The sequence below is a fragment of the Centruroides sculpturatus genome, unplaced genomic scaffold (assembly GCF_000671375.1).
Source record: "Centruroides sculpturatus isolate CEXI.00-Female unplaced genomic scaffold, Cexi_2.0 scaffold395, whole genome shotgun sequence".
NCBI lineage: Eukaryota > Metazoa > Arthropoda > Arachnida > Scorpiones > Buthidae > Centruroides > Centruroides sculpturatus.
The window spans coordinates 429,966-457,129 of record NW_019384792.1 but is presented as its reverse complement, the minus strand read 5'-3'; the positions used below and the strand labels follow the sequence as shown (position 1 = coordinate 457,129).

Sequence of the window (27,164 nt, the reverse complement as noted above, 5' to 3'; positions counted from 1 at the left end):
TAAATTAATACAATTTATGAAAATAAAAAAATAAAATTTCAAAATTTTATTTATGAGTCTTTTAATCATTTCTATTCCTAAATATATTATAACTATCAAATGTTTAACTGATATTTTATCATCTATTATTCACTAAGTACCGTAAACATTAGATGTAACCAATATGTTCATATATCGAGATCGAATCATTATCAGTAATCATCTTTAATAAATATGACAGATAGTACTAGAATGCTTGCAGCATTGTTCAAGATAAAAAATAAAATTTACTCTGATTCAAACATAGGAAAAGTAATGGTTTTCTTTCTTGTAAACAAGTATGTTTTTGCATTAGAATGAAAATCACTGGAAAAATATTCAAAATGTAATGATCATTTAACTCTATAGTATATATAGAATGTGTTATTGATTGCAATTATGCTGTTATGGAAAATCTGATTTGCAGGCGTAGACAAGAATGAGAAAACAAGTCCCATACTTAAACTACTACTGCTAAATTGAGGATTTCTGTATTGGGTCGAGTCAAGATTTCTATAACATTAAGCTTCACCATATCATGCAACCATTAAGATCTGTTCTGTTTGAAAGTTACTCTAGAGCTTATGCTGGAGTTAATTATACTTATAATATTTCATTACACAAAATAGTATATTATTGTTAATTTATATTAGTATGAGGTTTAGAAGTGATGTATCAAAAGAATTTATTTCACAAACAATTGATGCTGCAAATTTCTAATAATTGAAAGTTTTTCTGTTTACATATAAATTATAAAGCTGAATGTTAAGCACTAGGTAAAAAAAATTGAATTAGCTCACGTAAAATTTTAAGTTTTTGATATATTTATACTTTATATATAATTTAATAAATGGCAACCTATCTGAAGGATGAAGAATGCCATTTTTCGAGCCTCGGAAAGAGCGGAAGTACAAATCAATGCAAACAGGATCCCGTCGAGTTGATGGTGAACATTTTGCAGCAACAGTCGAATTTCTGTCTGCCTTTAGAGACCTTATGTTTGGTACGTTTATTTGTATTTGTTCCATGTAGAAATATATTGCTTAAAAAACTTTGAGACTCAAACTTTATTAGAATTAAATAATTTTTGAGACTGTTTAGATCCATTGATGAAATATTAAAGAATATGAAAAAAATATTCTATTTGAGTAAATAAAAAAGTTTATACAAAACATTTTCTCAATGTACAGAAACTATTTTAAAAATAACAAGAAGTTAGAAGTCTTAATAAAAGTTAACTTTATTATTGATGTGATGTTATCAACTATAACAACAGACTCTTGTTACCTTTCATTTAAAATCAGTTCAGAAGAGACAACAATCATAAATGATCATGAGGTTTGTCCTATTTTATTTTTGTCTTTCTGTCGTTATAAATTCCCTCTGGTAAGACAGTATTTATCCTCTCCTCTATTTTACATTCTTTTACTGTCTTTAAAGGCACTTATTTCCTATATACTGAATCTAATTTATGTCATCTTTAACATTAAATGGGGATTCTGTATATCCCATTTCTGAGGTCAGAGCTTAGTACGTCTCTCCTTTTAATTGGATTGTAGGTTATATGGGAGTGTTATTGTCAACACCCTTACATCACTTCATATAAAGTGAGTTTGTAAACTTAGCAGTTATTAGACTAGTTGCTCTGACCTATCGTGATTTATGAACATTCAATCTTTAAAAGAAAGGATGCATCTTTAAATGGAAGAAATCAAATGTCTTATGGGAACTTGAATTACGTCACTAATATTTCATTTGATTTTGTATAATTTTTGTGTATTTGGAAAAATTCTATCAGATCTATTTTCTTTATATTTTCACATAATGCATATAAATATAAATTGTAAACATTATAAAACATTTTAAGGTGTTTTACACTGTTGCATTTAATAAAGATTTGATTAGCTTCAAAATGATTTTTTATTAAATTAATACAATTTATGAAAATAAAAAAATAAAATTTCAAAATTTGTAAACTTTATTCCACGGTTTTATAAATACAGTAGAGCATCGTTTATCTGAATGAATTGGGGACTGAGGTTGTTTGGATAATTTATTTTTATGGATAACTGATTATGTACGAAAAAATATATTAACATATCCCATGTTGAAATTTTTCTCCGTTGCGTGTCGCGTCGCATTGAATTTCGTTGTGCGTCAATGTTAAGCCTAATGTAAACTTTTTAAAATAATAATCGTGGTTATTGTATTGTTAAAAATTACTTATTTATTTTTTACAAACAAAATAACTATATTGAAAAATATAAAAACCAAAAAAAAATATACTTTAGAAGTTGATCTAGTATCAAAAACATTCGATTCAGCATGACACACAGTCCTCAGAAAAACACCACACAAAAGTGCCAGTGCTGCCAGCTAAAACACACACACCAACAAAAAAAATATTGGAGTAGCCCAAGATATAGCCAAAGATTGCAGCACCATAGCACTAGCAAAAATTTAAATTTGCCAACTGGAATTCTCTCAGATAACTGACATTTCGGATAACCGACTTTTGGATAAATGATGCTCTACTGTACATTTGACGATGCTATGTTAATGATGATACAATGTCATCATCATTCTCTAAAAGATTTTGAAAATTTAGAAAAATTTTAAAAATATGAAGTGCCATAAAAAGTAATGCATCATATTTTTTTATGGTAAACTGTTTCAATTAGAAAAATTAAATTTGTCTAATTTATCAGTTGGATCTTTATTGACTTGTGTATCCATCAGTGAACAAGTGGATAAAAATCATTCTGATTGGTGGATAATTCATTCTGAGTTTGCTCCTGATTAATGAACTTGTCATGTGGAGTAGTCGTGGTTTTCTGTGTGTGCGACACTTAAATAGGGACCAGTTTTTCATAAAATGCCCTCCTGAAAGGAAATCTCCCATGGCACGTTGCTCTTGTGTTGGGTTGATTTATTTCATCAAATAGACAAGCTTCATAGACTTGCATTTACTTTTCCTATATACTCTCCTTCACATTCCATTTAATTTTTTCCTATGTTCAACAAGATTATATTCCCTCTTGTAAAAGAAATTACCACCTGATTAGTCACATTCTGACAGTTGCTTTTTTCTGATTAGAAAAATATTGCTCTTGACTGCTGGAAGAAAAATGGGAAAGTTTTTTAGCATGATAACACTGGGACACAGTGCAATTCTGCATCAAACACTTTAAGTAAACTGTCTCATTATCCTTTTTTTTTTTTGTTCTGACCAAGTATAAATGGGCATTTTTTTGTTTTGTCAGTTGAAAGACAGACCTTAACGGTAATATTTCTCCTTAACTGCAATCAGAGTAGTAATAACTTTTATAGGAGCTGGCAGAAAGTTATTTTAATTGCTGAAGAAAATGTATGGAACATAAAGGAGAATGGGAAAAAATAAGGACACGTTAATACATGTCTGATTGTTGATATGTATAAGTTTTATTTCTCTCCTTTTACAGCTTTCTAGAAAAACATTGGAACTATTATTTTCATACTACACTACAAATATTAATTTTATGGATTCTTTGAATAAAATATTGCTTACTGTTTCAGGAAATGACTGCAATTTCAGGTTTATCATGGAATAAGAGATTTAAGAAGCATTTTGGACCACTTAACAAGGTGGGAATTTTTATTCAGTTTTTTCATATGAAAATTACATTATTTGCCCAAAAAATACTGCTTTTTGAAAGTTTACATCTTTATTACCCTAGCACTTTTAGGTTTTCACAACTCATCTTCAGAGACAAGCAAGTCAGAAAAACAATGTAACAATTGAAATAAAAAAATATGTCATACATTTTTAGAAAAAAAATATATTTCTTGACAGACTATACATACAAGTCCATACACCTCAATAGTGTGTGAAAGGACCGAATGATATGTATAGTTTGTCGAGAAATGCATTTTTTTGTACATGTGAATTTGTCATATCAATTTTTTTAAAAAGTCATACATTTGTTAAAAATTGCATCTTAATAATATCAATTGGGAAATAACAAGATATCACATACCATTTTTTAACACAGAAAACTGTTCTCCTCTCTTTCTAAACTCTTTCTAAGAAATAATCCTCCAATCCTGCCAGAAACTAAACAAGTCATCTTTATTACTTTCTGTAAGTCATCCATCCTCCTTTGTCTCCTATTCCTTACACAAATAATTTTATTTTCTCTCTCCCATTCATTTCAATGCATTCAATGAATTATTAGTCATTATTATTGATAATGGCTCTTTTTAAACTTTTCTAAATCTAAATCTTTTCTGCCTGCTCAGCATTTTAGCCTGCTATTAACTTTTCTCCCATCCTTTCTTCCTCCTGCTTAACACATATGTTTTTATAATACCCTTCTTGCATCAGAGCAGAGGTTCTCAACTTATTTTTATTGCAGAATGCTTTTCAACTTAGTAAAAACTGTTGGAATTTTGACAATTTTTGATGACTGTAGATAAAACATCAAATAGAAACACTAAAAACAATTTATTTAAAATGCAAAAAGAGAGATTAATAAAGGAAAGCAAATATTATTACTTAATTCAAACTGGTCATTAATGTAAAGGGTTATACTTTTCTTTCAATATTTTAAACAGTGCTACTGCCTGGATTTGTACCTTTGTTTGTATCTGATTTTTCAGTCCCCTTGTCGCTAGAAACAATGGAAGTACTTGCTACATTTTTCTTCAAAACTCTTTTCTCAATCAATGCTTTATGATTTTTTAATTTGGGGTATAAATAATACTAATAGCGCTATAAATTTAAATAATTTCCACTATATTTTTACATGAAAAATGCTTAAAATATCACAATACGATTGCAGTGCAAAACTCATACCAGTCAAAAAGATTATTAATCTTTGACTGATATGAAAATTCTGATCCCCCTGTCAGGGTTTGGATCAGAATTTTCCTTCTCTTAGGTATCTCTCTTAGTCTGTGATGTACACTTTTTTAATTTCTTTCTCTTTAGTCATGGATACAATGTATATTTCACCTTTTCACAAGTTGCTGCTTTTTTTTCTTTCTCAATTCTCATGCATCAAAAGCTGTTGTAGAGAGAGAAAAGGGAGAAATTACAGATGTAAGGAAGAGGAGTAGGAAGACTAAAAGAAAATTAATAAAAATGATATTTATAGCAAGGAGTGTTGTTTCTTTGGAAAAGTTTAGAAGAGAACAGTTTTTTGTATTAGAAATTTTCATCTAAGAATTGTTGCAGTGTGATTTTTTTCTTTTTTCAGCATTAACTGTCTGTGAAGACAAATTATAAAAATTTAAAAGCATATTAAAATAAAGATACAAACTCCAGAAAAGAATTTTATTTTGGATGAATGATTTGATATGGGAATTATTTTTATTTTGGCCACAAATTTTCAAAGTGTTAAATTTTGTAAAAAATATATTTATTTTGCAGTTCCTCCTTCAGAATGATGCAATATTTTTTGTAAATCAAGATACAAATGTCGTATGTTTAAAAGAACAAATCAGTGATCAAAATATTGCTGTGAACAGCAGCAATTCTCCTATTAGTGATACCAAAGATAATGTAGTTTCTTCTAAATGTAAAGAACCATCTAGAAGTAGCAGTTTCAAATCCAGTTTATGGGATAAGAAAAGGTAATAAAATTACTCCAAATTCTATATAAAACTAATTAATTGTTTGATTGAAATACATCATTTTGATTTAAGATCCAAGAATTACTGTACTGATTTTGGCAATAATTGGTTTGACTTCAATGACACTACGGTGAAACCGATTAACCTAAAAGATATTGAGAAAATATTTGGTGGTTCTGAAAGTGCCTACATGTTATTTTATAGACGAAAATCCTTGAAGAGACCAGTAGAAGGTGAGTTATTAACTTTAATAATTCTACATTATGTACTCATGTGTGAGATCATTCACTCATAATTTGATAGTGAAACACATTTCTACAATAACAAAATTCCATAAATGTTTAACATCAGAGTAAACTAGAGTTTGATAACATTTATTGCTTAAAACTTAATTATAAGTACAGAACAAATAAAAATATTATAAATGATTTTTATTACATACGTAATTGTAAAATAGAAATGTTTCAGGGATTGCAGGTAGAGCTTAAGTCTACTTACACGCTGAAATGAAGTAATTCCAATTTCCACCATATTACAGACATTTCTTCTATACCCTTGATTGCACTTGCAAGTTTCTAGTGGCTTGAGGTGTCAAATATTCTGCTGAAGCCTAACAGCTTTGGAATGTGGACCAAGATGTCAAATTCAATATATTTAGAATACAACATTGTATTTATGAAAAGAGGACTATTTATCCCTAAGTAAGACTAACTAGTAAGATGTGTGCTGACAAACCTCCAATCCCAACACCTAGCATTGAAGGAGATGAATCGTTTGTCCTGTGTTTNGTATGATTGATAAATTTGTAATATAATTTATTTTGTTCTTTCAGCAAAATATCAATTGAATTTAGAATTTTTCAAAAAATTGGATCAGTTTTTAGGTCCAAACTTAACATCTCTAGCCTCAGAAATAAGTGAACAATATTCAAAAACAGTTGGCCTGTGAGTACAGGTATTTGACCAAATAAAATTATTTATAGCTGTCTCACCTTAAATCAATATATATAATACTTGAATTTAATTATTAATAATCAAAATAATCTAAAATTAGTTGGTAGTAATAATTTAAGAAATTTTGTACCAAATATTTCATTATCTAAATTTTACCACCTTGTTAACTAATAATTATATTTTATAGCCCAACATTTATGAAAAACAGATTACTTTCAGGCTAGAATTAAGCTACTTTTTAAACTTCATAAGAAGACATAGTTGTTATTTTTCTAATTACATATAGACTTGCTTCCTGAATACTTTAATTAAAGTATAAGCACATTTCAATCATTAAGCTAATTAATAATTAATTAAATTATGGAATTAGTTCAAAGGTAGTGTGTTAATACACCATTTGTGCTTAATTCTAGCCCAAAAATAGTTTAAGTTTTAGATATGATTGGCTATTAAGAATTGAACTTTGGTTAATGTTTATATGAGGAACTTATTTCCATATGGATGTAAATGCACATGGAAATAAGGAACTACAGTAAAAAGAACATATGTCTATCTGTAAACAAACATAAATTAGAAGCTATTTTTTTCTATTGTATATGGGCCTATTTGACACACAAATTTATTACATAAACAGTAGAGCTTTCAATGAGTAATATTATGGAATTAATTCAAATATCATAAATTTGGTGCTTATGTCCATTTGGAAATAAGCTCCTCATATACATTTAATTTGATATCAAATTAAATTCATATATGAGAAACTTGTGCTAATATTTATGAGAGAGTGGTTTAAACAACAGAGTGAAGAAGATGCTTCAAATTTAAAAATTGATCATTTAAAAATTGAAAATGCTACTTGACTAATTTATCTTATAATTTGATTTAATATGGTATTATTATTTCCTATTTTCTCAAAAGTTCAAATTCTTATACATATCAAGTCACAATATAATGTATGTATAATAATGTTTTTTTTTTTTTTTTTTTTTTGAATTCTTCAACGTTTCTAATTTTTTATAAATTCAGATTAACAATTTCAATAAAGCTTTTAAACTAGCATTATTAACAGGTCTAACTTTTGTGTAATTGAAAATTTTGATCACAGACTAGAAAATACTGATTTTCTAAATCTGTGATCCTGTTTTTTCTTCTTTTTTTCCTCTAGAATCATTTTCATATTTTAAAATTTATATATTAATTTGAAAGTTCAAGGGATACACTAAAAATTCTCACACAATGCTGAAACAATATAGCTAGTACTGGATGTGCAGTAAATCAAAAATAGAAAATAGGCAAGTATTTGTATCATTTTCATATTTTAAAATGTATATATTAATTTGAAAGTTCAAGGGATACACTAAAAATTCTCACACAATGCTGAAACAATATAGCTAGTACTGGCTGTGTTACATCACTATAGTAGATGCTGACTGAAATTAATCTAGGTCTTTGTATTGGGATGTTATTCCCTCTTTTTCTGTAATGGAAGAGGGTAATAATATCCATATTTTCCATAAACTTGCCCAATACCACATATCGATAGATTATATATCATGTAATTTAAATTAGCCATTTAAAATATCAATCCTCAAGTCATGAAAATTCATAACTAGTGTATAAGAGAGTTGATATTTTTCATTTAAGAAAGGAAGAAATCAAAATAAATTATTTCCAAATTCAAATTATATAAAGTGGCCTAACATTTTGTTATAACACAACATACCAATACCAGCACACTTGAAATTAAGAATATTTACTAACATTTTCATCCATTTATAACAGACATCTTCAGGCATATAATGGAGAACAAAACTGCTACATTAAAATCAAACACGTTTTTACAAATAATTTACAACTTCAAATTTAAATTGTTTCTGGAACAAAGTATGTCTACAGTTTAAAATTATTTCCTGAACAAAATACATATTTAGTTTAAAAATATTTTTGAATAACCTACAAAATGTGTTTAAATTATTTCCCGTAAAAATGTATGTATTTAGTTTAAGATAAATTTTGTAATGATGTAGATGTTTTGTTTTGCATTACATGCCTGAAGATGTCCGTTATAAATGGATGAAAATGTTAGTAAATATTTCTTAATTTTAAGTATGTTGGTATTGGTATGTTGTGTATGTTTATTCCAGTATTAGACAGTTATTTTTTAACTGAGATATAGTTTGATGATTCTTGAATAACAACATACAGGTGTTCCAAACTGCTTTTAATTATTCTTAAAATATAGATGAAAAGTCAGTTAAATGAGTTATCGAGCATGTCAAAGTTAACCAAAATTATTTGAATGAATATATATTTGGATTTTTCAGGAACGAATATGATGCCATCGTAAACAGTATTAACTTGCAAATTCATTTTGGCATTCATCATCAGTATTATCAAGGTGCTTTACAACCCATTCCAGAAATGCTGAGCATTCTGGAATTGAGTATCGATAAACGCAAGACTCTGGCTGATTTACGAAATCAGATTGGGCAAGTAAGGATTTTAGTTATTTTATGTCAAAAGAAATTGAAACTAAATTTTAATCCGAATCATTTTAAATTTGCAAATTCTTAGTTAGGTATGGCGTTCTGTCCGGAAAGCCACGATACAATTCATCTTCTGAGTGAAGTGCCTGCAGGTCTTCATCTGTATGAAGAACTAAGTCCTAGTAATTTGTTTTTATTCATTACAATAGAAAAAATTTAATTTGTGCAAACTTAATTTATCCTTTGTGCAATTATACTGTGATAGGTCAAGATTCGGAAAGTCTTATAGATTTACAAATTACGGACGGAACTAAATTATTTGTTTGGAATGGCAAAGAGGTAGTCATTGCTTAATTAATGTGCAAAAATTGATGATTAATTTTTCACAAATTTGCAATATATATTTGTAGGTTGGAGGCGAAATTATTCTCGTGGGCATTCACCACGAGCCTATTTTGTTAAATGTCACCTGCAGGTTGAGTGACACAGATTGTATTAAAATGACACGGGGATTTCCAAAGAGTATGACCTTAGGAGAGTTAAAAGTTCTGCTTTGTGATATTACACCCTTAAACTTAGAGGATATTGTCATTAGTAAGGTTGAATTTCAAAGTGAGTGTTTCTTTTGTTAATTACTTACTAATACTTAAAGCATTTAATATTGCATTCAACTTTTTGCTAATACTTTTTAATACTTTATAGTTGTTTTAGATGACGATTCGACAGTTACGACCTTTGATGACTTGAAAGAAGGAATGTCGTTGATAGAACTCAACCTTTTAGATGGTGACAATATTCTTGCTACTAGCAGCTGTGATAAAAGTGATAACTATACAAAATTGATTACTGTAATTGTTGAGAACAGATGCATGGTGAGTGTTGATGTGTGCTCACATCTGATGATTTATACATTAAACTATTGAAACAATATACATAAAAACAAAAATAACTTTTCTTATAGATTAACAGTGGTTGTGCACTTCCCAATCCAATTCAAAATGAAGTCGAAGTAGATCCAAAACAAGTGATTATGCAATTATCATCACTATTGATTTCAAATGATCTTTCAAAACTTTTAAAAATAATTGTCAATCTTAGAATATTTCAGATCTTTTAAACCTGCTCATACAACGATTTTCATTCGACAACAGTATTGATTATAGACTGAGAAAAGTCGCCGATGGTCGTCGTCAGAAACCGTCAAGTATGAAATAATTGAGATAACTTCTTGGCATGTTGTATTCTTGCAACTTTTTCTAATAAATCGTTATAAATTCTTCTTAGTTTATTTAGATTTAACTCTTAGAGAAGCGGGGATAACGGACAGTTGTAAATTAATTTTAGAAAAAGGAGTTTCACCAAAGTCTAATCAAGTATTAATCAGTATTTTACATTTTTAAGTCATTATTTATTAATAAAATATTGATAAAGTTGTATAAACTTTGTAGGTAACTTTACTGTTTAGCATAAATGAGATGATTGATGATGCTCCTGCATATGAAGTGACGGTCAGTCGTAAATTAAGCATTTCAGAATGTCTAAAATTAATGCTGAAGCAGTCCGGTTTAGATGGTATTATACTGTTTATCTTATAAGATAATATTCTTTACCAAATAGTTATTTTATTATCACCAATTTTAGGAGAAAGTTGGCATCTTTGCAAGACGAATTGGCGTGGAGAACCCACCAGTCCATTAGTTAATGAAAATATGAGCTTAGAAGAGGAAGGAGTGGATCACGGTGATTATTTGATTATTTTAGAAGGTCGTCTTCCTCCTCCAGGATATCTCACTCTTTACATGTGGTTATATGAAACATTCACTTGCAATCAAAATCAAAATTCAAATGACACAAGAAGTAAGTCTATTTAGTTGCAATTTCTTTGTAAAATGATATATATAAATGTTAAAATTGTCATACAGTAGTTTTTGTTCTCTGTGTTTGAATGCAATTAGTGACAGAGAAAAATTATATGCACTTGATCAAAAGTATAAGATATTTGAGGCAGAGAGTTAGTGAAGCCTCTTTTATAAGGCTTACAGAGTTGTGTTTGTTCTCAAAATATGTTTGATCGATTTTGATTATACTTTGTCATTTTCCATTAATTGTGATAAGGAATCCAAAAATACAATAAAAAATGAGTCCATGACTTTGTTTTTGACATACATGATCGTTTACGAGTGCATGCAACAAAGCGATATTGCACAAATCATGCAACTTTGTTGTGCAATGTTTTACAGTCACTAGCATGTCTTATTTCTGTTTCATTACAGATTCGAGTTTGTTCTGAAAATTTAATGGGCCAATACTGATAAAACTTTGCTGTTTTTTATGAGGAATCCAAAAATATAATGAGGGTCTATTTGAATGTAAAAAATAAGTTGTAAATGAGGGTCCATAATTTCATTTTTGATATACCAGATTATTAAAGTATCAATGTCTGTGCTCTGTGATGCGACTGAACATGCATAATGAAATTTGGGCCTAGGAGTCAACAATAAAATCAGCACCGTGTATATCTAACGGAAAATAGGTGCAAGAAATGAACAAAGACAAGAACAAAGCAATCACCATCAATTGCTTTTGTGAGTAGCCAAGGACGTAGATCTTAGTCTACGCCGCTTACAGGCACGTGATCATGAGATCGGTTCTCTTACTTTTATAGGAGGGCGAGAAAAATGTTTAAAAATGATCTAGAGGGTGAATTCTAGATCTTGTCAGGTCCCGACACCAGTTTATCTACTTTGCGTAACGCGGATAAACACGCGTGAAATCCATACCGTAGATCTGATTCAGGAAATAATAATACAGAGACATCTCTTAACAAAGTATATAGAATTTAATAAACAACTAAATAATACTGATACAAACAAGAAATATTCAAATAATCTAAGACTATCAATCACGAACGGAATAACAAAGTAATTGTGTCAGGAGGATATCTATTCTTAGCCTATACCAGTGAGAGAGAGAGCTCACAATCTAGTCTTAAACATACAACCTGTTTACTTGGCAGTGTCATCTTCTTATTCGTCAAGGTACCTCATAGATAACTTAGGAGTAACTTGTTCAGGGATGACGATGTGTTGATCTGCTGGCATATGTATGGAGTCCTTTCCACTATTTGATCTATGGACAAACTCTCAAGGGCGTTGCCTTAGAGAGAACACTTCTGTGGAGTCTTGTCACTTTCAGAACTGTCGACGAACTCCAAAGGGAGATGGCCTTAGCGAGCGAATATGTGGAGTCCTGACTCTTCCAGGTCTGCTGATGAACTCCTAAGGGCCGGGGTGGAGCCAATATGGAGACTTCTTTCTACTATCAGATCTCCTGACAAACTCCTCGAATTCGGTTGAACATCCCATATATCTTCTCATCTACGACCAATTATCAGCCGAGGCTTTATCCACGTGAATGGATGGAAAGGGGATGAAATGAGGGGTAAACAGTTCCCATCAAAGCGAGATTTTTAGCAGATAAGGGGAAAGACAGAGGATGTTCTAACTTCCGTGAAAGGAAGTGACTCTCTTAGCTGTTTTCCCAGGCTAGAAAACGTTATTTTTTTCACCCAAAGTGAAAGAATAATTTATGTCAAAACTTTAACATTATTTTTAAAATTATTAATTTAGACCCGAGGGCTATTCGGATCTCACACTTTGTTCTTGGATAGCATCTTTGTGTCAAGGATCATGTCTTCCGTGGCTGGCAGTTATATGGATAACCTCTTTTGTGGCAGCAGTGCAAAGTTTACCTGTTCTCACACTGAGGGCGCTATGGCTCCTGAGATTTATCACATCCCCCTATAAGACGAGAGGTTTGACAGATTACTAGCTTATGTAGGATCCACATACAGATCGCTGCAAGCCAGACTAAAAGATCACAAATATGACATGCTAAAAGGTAACATCAATATGGCTTTAGCACGATATGCCAGCAGTCCAGGGGTTTCCCCCTGTTGGGACCTGGCCAAGCTAATACACAAGGTCTTTGACAGGCAAAGTATTAAAATTTTAAAAGCAGTGGAGATCTACAAGGCGAGCAGCAGTGGAACCTGCATCAACACAGATGTCATTCCTGTATCATCAGCATGGAAACACTAGACTCATAATATATGTCATACACGATACGTCACAGCTGTTTTTATTCTTTTAAAATTTACAAGGCAGCTATGTTCTGTTTATAGAATGGTTTTTTCAGTTTGTATTTCCTGAGAAAGGCTGATAAATTTAGTGGATGTTTGATCCTTATATTTCTTTAATTTTATTTGCTGGAAAGTTTGAATTTAGGTGTGATTTGCAAATATTATTTCATTACATATCCAATACAGCTACACAGACAAAATAAACAATATCTAGAAGTCAATTTTGTTTTATTAAATTTATCTGATAAATATACCTGGTATATCTTCTATAAATAATGATAATTTGTCTTTGCTATTTAATGTCAACGCAAAGAATTAATATTTTTGTTTCAAATTTATATTGTTAGCACATATATGGTGAAATTGTCATTGCAATGTAACTTGCAGTTTTATAAATATGACACCATTGCAAATAAAATGCAGAAAGGTAGACGTAACAACAGTTAAATTATGTCAAAAAACATTTTATTGTATAATAAACTTTTGACTCATCGATTTTTATTAGTAGTGTTGTCTTGATTTTAAGTTGTAAATTAGTTACTAGTCAGTCTGAACAATTAACCCATAAAGCTGAGTATTCATGAATGATTTACTGCTTGTGTGAGACATAAAAAATCAGTGTCCAAATGACAAGTAACCAAGCAATTTGGATGCTCAAGTTGGATGTACTTTCTCAATCAAATCAGACATGGCTAATTGGCAACTAAAAATCTATCAAAGGTTTGAAGAAAATTTTTTTATGGGATGGAAAGTATATATATTTATCATTTTTTAAGTGTTTTTTAGTATTAATATAGGAAATATAACAAAAAAAGAAGGTATAATATAATTAGGATCCAATCATAGTCTAAACAAGTAAAAACTCTGTGAATTCTTGCATTCATGTTGTTTTTCTCACCTTTTGTAACTGTTGTCATCTCATCTGCCCCTCCTTTTATTTTTTTAGAGAAACAAATGCCCTTTGATTTTTTTTAATTTAGAGTTCAGAAATTTCACTCATCTAATTCCCATATTTGGCCATTCTGACAACTGACATCGTCCCTGATGTCCTCATCTGGCTAGTCAAAAACTTTGTTAGTCAATGTGATCCATGCTTTGGATATTATTTGCTGAAGTAGACGTCTGAATTGGGCCTTCATGATCATCTGTCTTTTCCACTAAATATCTGTCATTTCTTAGAATTGTTATGATTTGGTGTGGCTGTAAGAATTTTGGATTGATTTTTAACCTGGAGGAGCATATATGATCTCCTAATAGCTAACTACAAGATCACTAACTAAGAATTTACCACGGCATTTCCTTTTCTTGTTAAAAGTTTTCCTGCTTTCAGTTTCTTAATGTTCTCTTTCTTACCATTGCTCTGATTTCATCCCTTTCTTCCTCAAAGCACAGAATTTTCTCTATCTCAGTTCTTGTAGTTTAAGATCCTCCCTCAAATGCATTTTGGTACCAAACAGCAATTCAAAAGCAGACTTATCAATATTTTGGTTATACAAGGAATTGATGTATGTCATTGCCAGATCAACATGCTTATACCATTCTTCAGGCTTTGGAGCAGACAGTCTAGAAGCAATGAAATCATGACTTGATGCATTCTTTCCATCTGTTCATTGGTACTTGGAACGCCTGTAGTAATTCGAATATGCTCGATGTTTTCTTGCTTGCAATAATCTTTAAAAGCACTCTACATAAATGCTGATGTACTTTCAGACACAATTTGCTTAGGGTTACCAAATGGAGCCACCCATTTTTTTCAGTCAAATTATAACTTCCTCTCTTCCTATTGATTTAGTGGGATAGTTCCATAGAAACTTGGCAAAGGCATCTGTAACTGCAAGTACATACTGATAATGCTTCCAAGTCTGTGTTAAACAACTTAGATGATTGATGTGATAAGTATAAAAAGGTCTATCACTTTTGTCAGGTTGATTCGAAAATCTTTCTGGTTTCTCTCTTTTCCTTTTTACTATAAGCAGAATTTTTTTCTGTTGTACAGAAGTAATTTCTGTAATTGAAAACTTATCCCTTAAGCAAACAATCAAATGAGGGTGAAGTGATAATTTGCTGATTTCCTTCATTACAAAATAAGTGTTCTTCTACTTGTTTAACTTTTAATAATTTTACATTTGGAATTTCAGGATTATGTTTAAACAGAGATGAAATAACTTGCATCAATGACTTCTCTTCAGCTGGTTTGCTGTCTCCCTCTTTAACTTTTGTATGATTAATATGGCTCAAGTCAACACCAAGTCAGTATTTATGCAAGCAACATCAATATTATATGTCTGGAATGTTTATTTTTGTGTCTTTTACTTTCATGATTTTTTCAACAGAACTTTCTCTTAAACCAGGATCATCAAACTTTTTTCACAGTGGGCCAGATAACTGAGAGAATGACGAGCATGGCCGAATAATCATTTTGTTCAATAAATTATACTGAATACACAAAACTAATTAAAAACAACATATTTATTTACCAATACACAAACACGATCACTGCAGCAAGCTCATAATCGATTTTCTTAGAAACTTCATCACAGGTACTTAAACAAAAAGCCCTCCAATATCCAAAGTCACAAAAAGTCTTCAAATTTTTTATTTCACTGATTTTCCTAAAAATTATATTACTATCAAATGCAAAAATCAGATTGGACCAATTTTGGAATTTTTACTTACACTTACTTTAATTTTTTCTACATTGACTTGGTGTTGACTTGAGCCATATTAATCATACAAAAGTTAAATAGGGAGACAGCAAACCAGCTGAAGAGAAGTCATCGACGCAAGTTATTTAATAAGTTAATCTACAATCTATGATATTTCCGTATAAATAATTATATTTTAGCTCATTTGTGGCACACTGAGGCAGCTGGCTGGATCTGGCCCATGGGCCATAGTTTGGTGACTTGTCTTAAAATAATATAAACTTGTTTCATAAAGTCTTCTTCCAACATAATTGATAAACAAGGAATGAACTAGGAAAAATACATGTGTGGGAACTGAAAATTGGTCTCTGTCAACACTTACTACAGTCCAAAAACTTTCCAGTATAGAACTCTTTCACTCACTTGCTTCATGAAATTCTAGTGAATTTCCAGTTGCCCATCCTTACATAATCATTGGCTCTCATCAAATATATATATCACTTCTTGGAACTGTAAATGCTGTAAAGCTCACTTCCCCTATTTTGACTTCTTTCACTGTCTACAACTTAAATTTTTTCTCTTTACTTCATAAGTTGGCTTCTCAATATTTTGAGGACATTGCAATGAAATATGACTAAAATTATTACAGATGAAACATTTCATTTCTTTATCTTTCTTTAGACAACTTTTACTTACATGATATTTCCCACCACAGTTATAACAATGTTTTTCTTCTCCATAAGTTTTGTTAGGCTTTATCTCTTGTCCCAGCTTTTTGAATCTTGCTGTCATTTTAGCAATTTGCTTATGATTTGATTTCACGTCTTCATGAATTCACATATTTGTCAAAATTTTTTGAAAGTTGTAGCACAATAAAGCACTGTTTTTCTTACTTGTTCATCATGTATGTATCACTGATTCATCCTCAATTGTATTTTGTGACAAAATTTCAATCATCCGATACATGTATTCTTGATAAGTTTCACTAATGCTTTACTTCTATTGAAAGTTGCTTGTGAATCTTTTTGCTGTTCTGTTTTGAAACAAATTTGACACAAATAGCTTTTTTTAATGCTCTCCATGTTTTAATACACTGTTTACAGTTTATGTACATTCTTGCTGAATTTCTGAGTAGTCATTTTGCATAAACCATCTTCTGCATACCATTTCATTTACACATTTCCACCATGTCTTTGAAATTGGAGATACACTTAACGACATATTTCTCAACATCGCCACTGAACATTTCAAGGCATTTGTCAACATCTCTAAAGGTAAACATTGGCTTAGAGTACTTACTTTTATATTGTGTAATATTACTGTCTTCATTCTCACTTTCATCAGCATTGTCATCACTTTGTATGTCATCGTCTTACATTTTTGATAGCTTGGTGCAGTGAAATCACTTACATGGCTACCCACCTGTGATAACCTGTTTGAAATGTGTGGGGGAACTTTCAAACAAATTTCTGATGTGATATGGTTTGAATTTTAAAATGTTTTTGATATTCTAGGAATTCATCTCTTGTCTGTCTATCCATCTGAGTGTTGATATTGTTGAATGTTACTAGTCACATGATTGCCTATCCGTTATCATTAATGTGATCATATAAAACATAGCACAATAATTATGATTGTGTTTTATAAATAGTTCATTAATTTACTATAGTTAAACTGCTATGTTAATTAGCTATATTTAATACTCTGTTATTTCCATAATCATAATTCAATTTTAAAATAAAATTAAAATTGTCATTGATGTATCTATTTTATTAATATATTAATTTGGATTTGTGTATTTAACAATTGCAAAATATTGTTTTGTATAAAATTTAAACAGTTATGAACGGTGAATGTTCTGGAATCTCCCACTATTACAATTACGTGCCCATTCAGTTGGGAGAAGTGGAAATCTCCGCCGAGTCGACGCTGACCGATCTCAAACGCCAACTCTTAACTCTTCCAAATCTCAGTACCTGCAGTCTTCCAGGCACACTCTATTTGAGACTCAGATTATTAGAAGGAAACAAACCCGGTCGCATTCTGAGAGGTCACGCTGCTTCGCTGAGGTGAGTGCCAGCAGATACCTTCATATTACGAAATGTTATTTCTGCATTTTTACTTAAACATTAAATGTGGTGCAAAGACCATTGTAAGACATTTGAAGCATTTTTTAACTGAAACATCATGAGGAATCCAAATATTGATCATATATATTTTAAACTTAAAACAGTTTTTCTAAAAGTTTATAATTTTTCTCCGTACTGTAACATTTTCTCTTTACATTCTTTCCATACATGTGAACAGCTAAACAATTTTACTGTTTAGATGCAAGTATCACTGAAACATGCACCATGTACACTCATTCTCTAGATGTTTACAGAATTCTTGCAACATATATTGTATAAATTGGTTGACAAGAAAAATACAATTATAATATTTTTGTATTTTTTTAATACTAAAGGAATAACAATAAATTTTAATTATCCAGCAGTTTGTATTCATTGCATTTAACTGTATTTTTTAACAAGACTTTTATTGTTTTATAAAATATGTCAGTGTTCAGACATACCACATCTCACTTCTAACAACTATCATTTGTTTGGACCTGGTATAAAACACATCTCCAGGAAGAGTTCTTTTATTACATGACAGAGTAGCCAGTGTGGTCCTGCAAATAGAACCGAGAGTTCTATGCACAAGATATTTTTCTGTACAGAGCTTTGGACAAATGCTTTGATAATACATAAGTAGCGATAAATTTATTTAAACTTCCATACTCTCATCATTCCACATAGCACCCAAGCAGTATGAATCACAGTTTTCAAGTAGGGAATCCTTGATTTGAATGTGCTTTTTGAGTGCATCAAGAAAACAAGATTTGATAGAAAAATTATTCGATTAACCCATCTTATAAAATTAAAAAGAAATCCCTCTGTAAAAGTGTTTAATTCTCCATCAACATTTTTTATAAAGAAACTGCTAGTTACTAATAATTCACAATTATGAAAAATTTCCTGTAATTTCTTAATGTAATCATACAAAATTATTTACAACTATTTCAGAAAATTGAAATTATATAACAATCAATCAATTGCAGTTCAGATATTGACTGAAGAGGAAGATCTTTTGTAAGTATATACATAAATTATTATTTATAAAATATAAATATATCTATAAGCACATTTTGCTTTTAAATTTACAGGCAGAGCGAAATTCTTTTAAATGTTCACTGGAGAATATCTGACCTGCGTACTTATGGGCCGCCAGTGGAAGTCATCTGGGAGACCGGAAAGTCGGCAAATATTAAAAGTCTGTGCCAAGTCGTGTCGGAATATCTTGGAGTTCCAGCAGACAGGTTTCTCCTGGCCAAATACTTTCCGGAAACTTATGAATGGAAAGTGATCAACGAAATTACGGTAAGTGTAATCAGACCAGAGACATTTCTTTAAATAATTTTAAGTCTGTTAAAGAGATATAGCAATTGTGATTTATATGATAAATTTCTGACTATTTTGCCTGAATTTAATATATTGTTTATTTATTTATTTTATTTTCAATTACAATAGAAAAAGTCTTGCAATAATAGGTTTCTTTCCCCTAATTAACATTAAAACCTATTAAAATACGTAAAATACAAGAAATAAAGTATAACGAGATAAAATACAATAAGTATACAAGTGGAATCCCAGATGACTCCCAACAAGATGGACTCCCAGATGACTTCCACAAATACAATAAGTATACAATAAAATACAGTATAAAATTATTTTTTAAAAAAATTAAGAATTATATAATATTCACACAGGAACACTTTGAGTGGATAAAGTCTGGTTTATTGATAGGAAAAGATATACATTTTGGACTTAATGTCTCTCGTCAGTCCTAAGATTATTATAGTGATGGCTAAGATAACGTAATTTCTGAGTAAAACATGGGTGAAATAAGTAAAAACGGTTCTCAATGGCAACCTTGTGCTAAGGAAATACATGTAATCAAGACAACTGCAAGCAACCGTGATCTATATAATATTCATTTGCTGGCTTTTTGAAATGTTAGTAATCAATGTGTAGTAAGTGTTCACAACTACAGTATTTATATTTTGTGAAATGTGATTAAAAAAAGATCTTTGAGAGTAGGATAGTCTAAAAAATGGTGCCTATATGTTTGAAAAATTACAAAAATTGCATGAGAAAACACTTAATCTAAACCAGTCCGACATTATGTATACATTCTAATATCTTTAATATAATAATTTATTAAAATATTTTAAGCAATTAGTAAATAAAGGAAGTCCAGTCTGGACTTAGCAATGTTAGAATGGATAGTTAAAGGCAGATCACAGAATTTATTTAAGGTGAGATATATTTTATTTTGTTCTTTTGTGATTTAATCCAAATGAGAGCAGGCAGTCATTGACCAGATTGGTATGTAATAATCAATAAAGGATTGAAAATTATCAAAGAAAATGGATGGTAAAACAATTATAGAGATATCAAATGGCAAAATCTACTTAGGATTTTGCCATTTGATTTTAACAGATTTTTCTGATACAATGTCAACTTGATGCCATTTGGCTTGCTTATCTGGCACTATTAAAGTCGCTTAACCATGCAATATGCCAAAAGGATTCAATGAACTTAATAGATTAGGGAGCACCTTCTAAGTTTGACTTAAGGAGTAGAGAAAATACATTACATTATATAGGGTTATTGGGACCAACAAGCAATTTGACTTAAGGAGAAATTCAAGATTATGGGCTTTACGGTACATACAAGCAAATCTCTACATAATTTCATTAAATTTTTACAGAAAAACAAAGTAAAGAAGAAATGGACTTTGCCTAAAATAAATTTAAGACAAAAGCCATTTTATTTAAAAGACGGAGACATAATTGGTGTTAAGGTAAGTTGTGCGAAATTTGATATCGTAAATACCCATAAATTGCAGAAATAAGATTTACTTGTTTCAGGATTCCAACACAGACTGTGATAATCTATATGATTTCAACACTCCAGAAGATGATCTGAAAATAGAAATTTTGAGAATTTCACTAAAGTATGACGTTTTATTAATATTTTTAATGTTTCTTTAATGTATTATTAAAGATAAAGAGATCAAATTAATTATAGAGAGAGTCAAAAACTGGAAGAGACTTGGAGCACAGGAAGTGGTGACACAGACGCCACCAACAGCAGTCAGCCGGAAGTAGGCTTGACAATCCATGTGGAGGATTTCAACTGATTTTTTTAATCACTTTGGGCAGTCAAAGAAACGCGCATTGTCTTTCATTCCAATTTGGATTTACCATCATAAAAGTAAATTGAAAAATTTTCTGAAAGTCGTAATCCAGAATTTGTTTTATTTATGGAGTCGATTACTTTTATGCTTAGATAAAATAATTGATTTTTTTATATGTAAGTATTTTTCTGTAATTGTAAAATACATAATAAATTAATTTTTACTCTAATGATGCTCTCTGCACTAGGAATTAGCCAAACACTTTACCCACAATTAACAATCCACAGAGCACAATATACATGAAAGCTAAAAATACAACACTAGCAACCCTCCATCATCATATAGAATCACAACAACAAAATAGCTATTTTAGAAACTATATAGGATACAAAGAACAGTTGCTTGTCCTGTACTTGTCGTAGAATGGTGGCATATATATAAAGATTACAGGAAGGCATCTGATAACATCCCATACATACTCATGGATATATTTGTATAGATATAATGTACTGTACATAATAAACCTGAAAAATTTCTTGCCATCTGTATATGAGTATTTGGTTATGTCTCCTCTGGTTAACAAAATATGGATACGTCATCAAATACAATTGAAAATACAATATGTATTATCTCATCTTAGGTTTGGAAGATTTCACATCTCAGCAACAAAAATTATTTTGAAAATTATACAAGAATAAGGAATAAATTCAGCCTTTGGAGAATAGGGATATTCCAGATTACAGACGTTATCAGACTTAGCCATTTGAACATTATTACTTTAGTATTTTTTTTATAAACCTGACAGTAAAATTTGTTTTCTTCTAATCATAATTACAGATTTATTTCTTACACTTGAGCAATATAATTTTTTGCTCAAGTGTAAGAAATTATACTAACCATAGCATTGCATTAAAACTTTACAAACAAATGTTTGATATAATCATCTCAAATTTAGAACTCAATATAAAGTGAGAAAATTAATATATATAACTGGTTTTTGATACAAATTTCCCAACTTAGTTAAATATAAATATATATTTCAGAACTTTAAAAATCACCAGTAAATACAGACAAATTTTGCAAATATATTCAAACAGCAAATTAAAATGAATAAAATAGTTCTTTTATATGCATGATTTCTTACAATTAAATTTCAGACATTAAAAAATATAAAAGTGCAAAACTAGGATTTGAAAAAGTCCCAATTTTGAGACTAAAAAATTATCCAAAATAATAAATATTAATAACTATTAAGTTAATTATTAATGAAACGTGATTATTTTACACACAAATTATGATTATTCACAACAATAAAGTTTATATAAATGTTTAATCGTAATTAATGTCACCAATTTAGACAACATAAAATGCTACAAAAGCATTTGCTAAATCACATGTTTGCAAAACTTTATCACAACACCATGAAAATACAGAAATATACATCCACAAACCTTTTATGGTGCGACATTAAATAAAAAGAAAAAGCTCTCACAAATGGCTTCTTTAAATATTGGTTGGATATCAAGATCTGTAGCATAATGAGCTAGAGCAGTTGTTACTCTCTTGCACTGTACATTCGCCTTGCATTCCTTTAGTCTCACTCTTAACAAGTGCTTAGTGGAGCCAATGTATATTAAATCCTCATCACACCTATGATCTTTTAGCGGAATGATATATACTCCAGATAGCATGTCCTGGTTGGGAGTACCCTTAGCATTACGGAGTAGATCAAATACACCAGGACACCTCATATATGCGATGCTGATGCATTTCTTCCTAGCACTCTCAGAGTAAAGCTTTTGTAAATACGGGTTGTACTTGACAGGTACTGTAAATACAGGTTGTATTGTCTTTAGGGTTGGGTCTTCCAACCCCATGCGAAGTGATTTGCGCAGTTACTTGAGGATGGTGTAGTTTCCTGGACAAGTTAGTTATAAGGATGTGGTGTCCATGGCGCTCAGCTATACGAGATGTAGTCTTAAGCTCGATTTCTAGAGCACGCATCGTTGAGGAATGAGTGTAGGCTCTTTAATTAAAGTGCCAAACGCTGCCATTTTATAATGAAAAGGGTCACAAGATCCTGTCGGTATGTACAGGGGCTCTGAATCCGGTTTTCTGTATACACAGAAAACCGGATTCAGAGCCCCTGTACATACCGACGGCCTCGTTTTAAGTGGTTTGTTTATAGACTATTACGAAGTACTTAAAACCTCGCGAGACACAGAAGCATGGGCACACTTACTTTAAATATTTTATTTCTGGTTTTCTTGGCCCGTGCGATCTCCTCTTTCACACGAGTCATGAATGTCTCTTCCTGCACGCCCTCTGGCTGTGCCAGCTCTATAACAGGATTCCAGGCTGTTATACACGTTACGGAAATCCTCAAAGGATGTACTTAACAGACGAAAAAAATCGGATATAACTGACTGGATCGAACATAGTAATTTACAAAACTTATTAAAATATTTCCCAACGTATAAAGAATTATTTTTATTTAAAGGTGGATAGATGAAAAAAATCACGGTTAATCCTCAAAGGATTTCCGTAACGTGTATAACAGCCTTAAACACTACCTGGACTGGATCCACGATCGTCTTACCAACATCGAATGGCCCACCAGTGGCCGAGCGGTCTTCGTACTCCGAACAATGGGAGTTCGGTCGTGGGTTAGCGCCTCGCTCGGACGGGTTGGTCACGTGGAGTTTTTCGGGTTTTCTCCACGTCTGTAACGTCTAAATAGGGGCCAGTTTCCCTTAAAAGACCTCCGGAAGGCATCCCCCCCTAGGCAGATCGCCCAAGTGTCGCGTTGCCGTAAATTAACAAACAAACCAACACCGAATAAACAGAATCGCGAGGCATCATCACTCTCTGGGGTATTTTACCTAGAATTGTAAACGCTCTCTTTCGGTCCACTTAGGAAATAAGTTAGACTTAGTCTTTAAAGAAATAGCACTACTCGCTATAATTGTCCGTCTCGAGTCTACGATACACGGAACTAATGGTAAAATTATGTAAATATTATGTTCGTCCTCTGTAATTTTTATTATTGTTTATAGTAAATTTGTTGAGTTAAAGCTGGTTTCTTTATTTCGGGAACAGCCGACACCTCATCGACTTACCAACGATTCTTCCCACTCAACTAATGGCCCTCCCTTTTTTGAACTCTGTGAACCGAATAGACGGAAACAATCACGAGTTAGGACGCCTTTAACTCCATCCTAACTGGTGTCAGAAACTGACAGGAGACAGAAATCATTCGATTTCCTTATTTCTGATAATCTACAAAAGCCATCTGGAGCGGGACTCGTCGCCAAATAAGCGGTCTATAGGGAACTCCCTGTGCTCTGGACTTCTCACATTTGCAATCAGAAATGGAAAATTCACAAACATGTCGGGCGCCGAAATTTCATCTAGCGATTTGTTTACTTATGTTTTATTGTCTTTATTTATTAAATTGTGTTTAGTTTTAGAACAACTTTTACGAAAGAATTCTGTTTTAACACTGAAACTTGACTACAAAAAAGTTTCGCTTTTCTAGTTTGAAGGTTCTGATTTACTTTCTGGTAATTTAGGGAAGTCTTAAACAAGTACACAGTTGACACACTGCATAAACTATGTTTGTTTCCATTTATTGAAATCGATACAATAAAATACAATTTCAAGGATACAAATTGTCAAGAAAATTATCGTACTTGAATATAATAAGATAAAAAAATACGAATACGTAATAATACAAATGCCGTTGTTCTATTATTTATGCATTGAAATTAATTATTAATATTCAATAAAATCATTAACGTTACACGGAAACAATGTACTATTATTTTTACCATTATTGAACATTTAATTGACGGATTTAAAGGTGTGAGTAGAATTTATTTGGTCATTAAATTTTCCATCGAGTTTAGAAAAATCATTTAAAGTATATTATTCCATTTTCATTCGGTATTTGCATTATTTTTTGAGGTTTTTCTAAGCATTTTACACCAACAGCGAGTGCAATATAAGTAAATATCATAAATCTATTTTAATATACTTATCAGTAAGACTGATTACAAGGTATTTGCATAAATCGATTATGTGATAAAATACAATCATAACATATTTTTTGAGAGTAATACAATAACTTGAAATAAATGTAACATTTTGTCATAAATGAAAAATTCGAAGTAAACCGTGTGGGGTTATTCTTTTTCTTCGAGATTACGGATGAAGACGATGCCCGCGATCCTTTGAAAGTAAAATGCTCTTTTCTTCTATCGGAAACTCAGTTACTGCATCCGCATCTATAAAATGTAATTGCGTTATTTTAGTCAAATGAAATGTTTCCATTCAATCAATTCTGTAACGTTCAAACTACACGTGCTACAAGCGCGGTAAAGTCGCGCAAGTAGCGATCATCATCCCCTCATCACCAATTTGTGCTAAATATTTCGATCTGAAAATCCTGCAATGGCTGTGTGTGTTTGAAGAGTTTTAACCCGGATAATAAGAAATTGCCCAATTGCACATTAAGATAATTACATTATAGCCAATCTTACCCGTTTTCACAGAATGCAAGAATTAGGTCCCTCGTTTCCAGACTAATTAGAGACCTGGTCCCGATTCTATTTCTGAACGTCTCCTGTTCACGTCCAGTCAAACGAACTATTGTCAACGTTTCTGGAACGTTTACGATCGTTTTATAATCGAAACAATATTCGAATTTTATGTTCGAATTTAATTCGAACAAAACATTTGAAATAGAAAGCCACTTTCAGCCCCATATCTCCCACACCCTTATAGCTATCGAGACGCAACCACCATAGTGCACGAATGGAGACTTGGGGCTACTATCACATACAAACACCATTCACGTGCGATGTGTACTTTTGGCGGAAAAGTGAAATATAGGGACANATAATTTTTTTTTAAACATTTGTTAATTATTCAAACCAAGTTTTCTAAATTCTTCATGTTACAATTAAAACCTAATCACTTCTCATTTTAATAAATAAATTGTTTCAGTATTTTAAATTTAGAATATTAATGGCTGATATAAAATAATTATTGAAAATTATAACGAGATAGTTACGGTTAATAGATATATTATATCTAAATAAATAGATGCTATATGTTTTTATCGAAGCGAGAATCGGCATTTAGAGGGGGTAGAGAATCTATTGAAACTAATAACAAAGGTAATTATGTTGAACTTGTTTATTTATTAAGTACGTCGGATAAATAATTTATTAAAAATACATTTAAAGAAAGAATTAACTGGTTGCCCCTGGAAGTCGGCTTCTTACAGAAACACGGCTTCCCTATCATCAAATGTCACGGCACGCCACTGCCGTTGACGATTTTCAAATTCAATGGCCTCGGGTTCACTGTCAACCTTTGAAAATAATAGTTCTAGAAAGAAAAATACACCTTGGATGAGAGATCAACTATGGATAAAGAATTCACGAAGGATTCTGGAAGGTAAAATAACAGTGAGAGGACAAACAACGATTTTGCAAGAAAAAAAACTTATTGAGCAGTGAACCTTGTGTGTTTATAACACGTGTTTTTATAGGTTTCTCTCCCGTATTCTGCGTTTCGGTCAGTCGTTCCTCGTCTCCCGGTGATAATTCGAAACTTTTCGGGAGCGGGAGAGATCGTTTTTCAACAATTACCCCGATTTTCGATCATCTAAAATTACTTCGAACATCGATATTTTCCCCGTAATTCTATCGTCTCGTTCTTCGTTTTAATGGAAAGAACTTTTATTGTTTAAGCTAGACTTTAAGTTTTGCTTTGTTTTAATTTTAGAAAGTGAGAACTTAACTGTCCCGCCGGATTTTTGTCATTCAAAACATAATTTCGATTTTCGTCCGGGACCTCACAAAGCATACAGTTTATCGCGGCACCACGCTGCTGCACCGATTGACACACTAATAATCGAGAGTAGGTTGAAATAATCTGGAATCAGATGTCCAATTGATAATTTATAAATCGAAGACAGGCGCTATTTGTACTTTTCGTTTGATCTCAGACCTTGAGCCTCCTTCCCTATTCTTAGTACGCTTGTCCAGTGTCTGAGATC

At 31.3% G+C, this 27,164-nt stretch overlaps 1 protein-coding gene across 1 annotated transcript in view; it reads left to right on the top strand.

Annotated features, from left to right (window-relative positions):
* The window catches only part of LOC111629337 (ubiquitin carboxyl-terminal hydrolase 40-like), a 49,983-nt gene extending 28,440 nt beyond the window's left edge, over positions 1–21,543 (top strand). The window contains exons 10-29 of the mRNA XM_023373227.1: positions 887–1,021; positions 3,574–3,642; positions 5,429–5,631; positions 5,704–5,923; positions 8,847–9,077; positions 9,159–9,252; positions 9,336–9,409; positions 9,481–9,682; positions 9,773–9,942; positions 10,032–10,094; positions 10,169–10,274; positions 10,355–10,443; positions 10,519–10,642; positions 10,712–10,927; positions 17,697–17,925; positions 18,922–18,987; positions 19,062–19,275; positions 20,669–20,761; positions 20,829–20,914; positions 20,989–21,543. Of these exons, the coding sequence (XP_023228995.1) occupies positions 887–1,021; positions 3,574–3,642; positions 5,429–5,631; positions 5,704–5,923; positions 8,847–9,077; positions 9,159–9,252; positions 9,336–9,409; positions 9,481–9,682; positions 9,773–9,942; positions 10,032–10,094; positions 10,169–10,274; positions 10,355–10,443; positions 10,519–10,642; positions 10,712–10,927; positions 17,697–17,925; positions 18,922–18,987; positions 19,062–19,275; positions 20,669–20,761; positions 20,829–20,914; positions 20,989–21,100 (2,796 nt within the window). The 3' untranslated portion in view covers positions 21,101–21,543. The remainder of the gene's footprint in view (positions 1–886; positions 1,022–3,573; positions 3,643–5,428; positions 5,632–5,703; positions 5,924–8,846; positions 9,078–9,158; positions 9,253–9,335; positions 9,410–9,480; positions 9,683–9,772; positions 9,943–10,031; positions 10,095–10,168; positions 10,275–10,354; positions 10,444–10,518; positions 10,643–10,711; positions 10,928–17,696; positions 17,926–18,921; positions 18,988–19,061; positions 19,276–20,668; positions 20,762–20,828; positions 20,915–20,988) is intronic.
* The last annotated feature ends 5,621 nt before the right edge of the window (positions 21,544–27,164 follow it).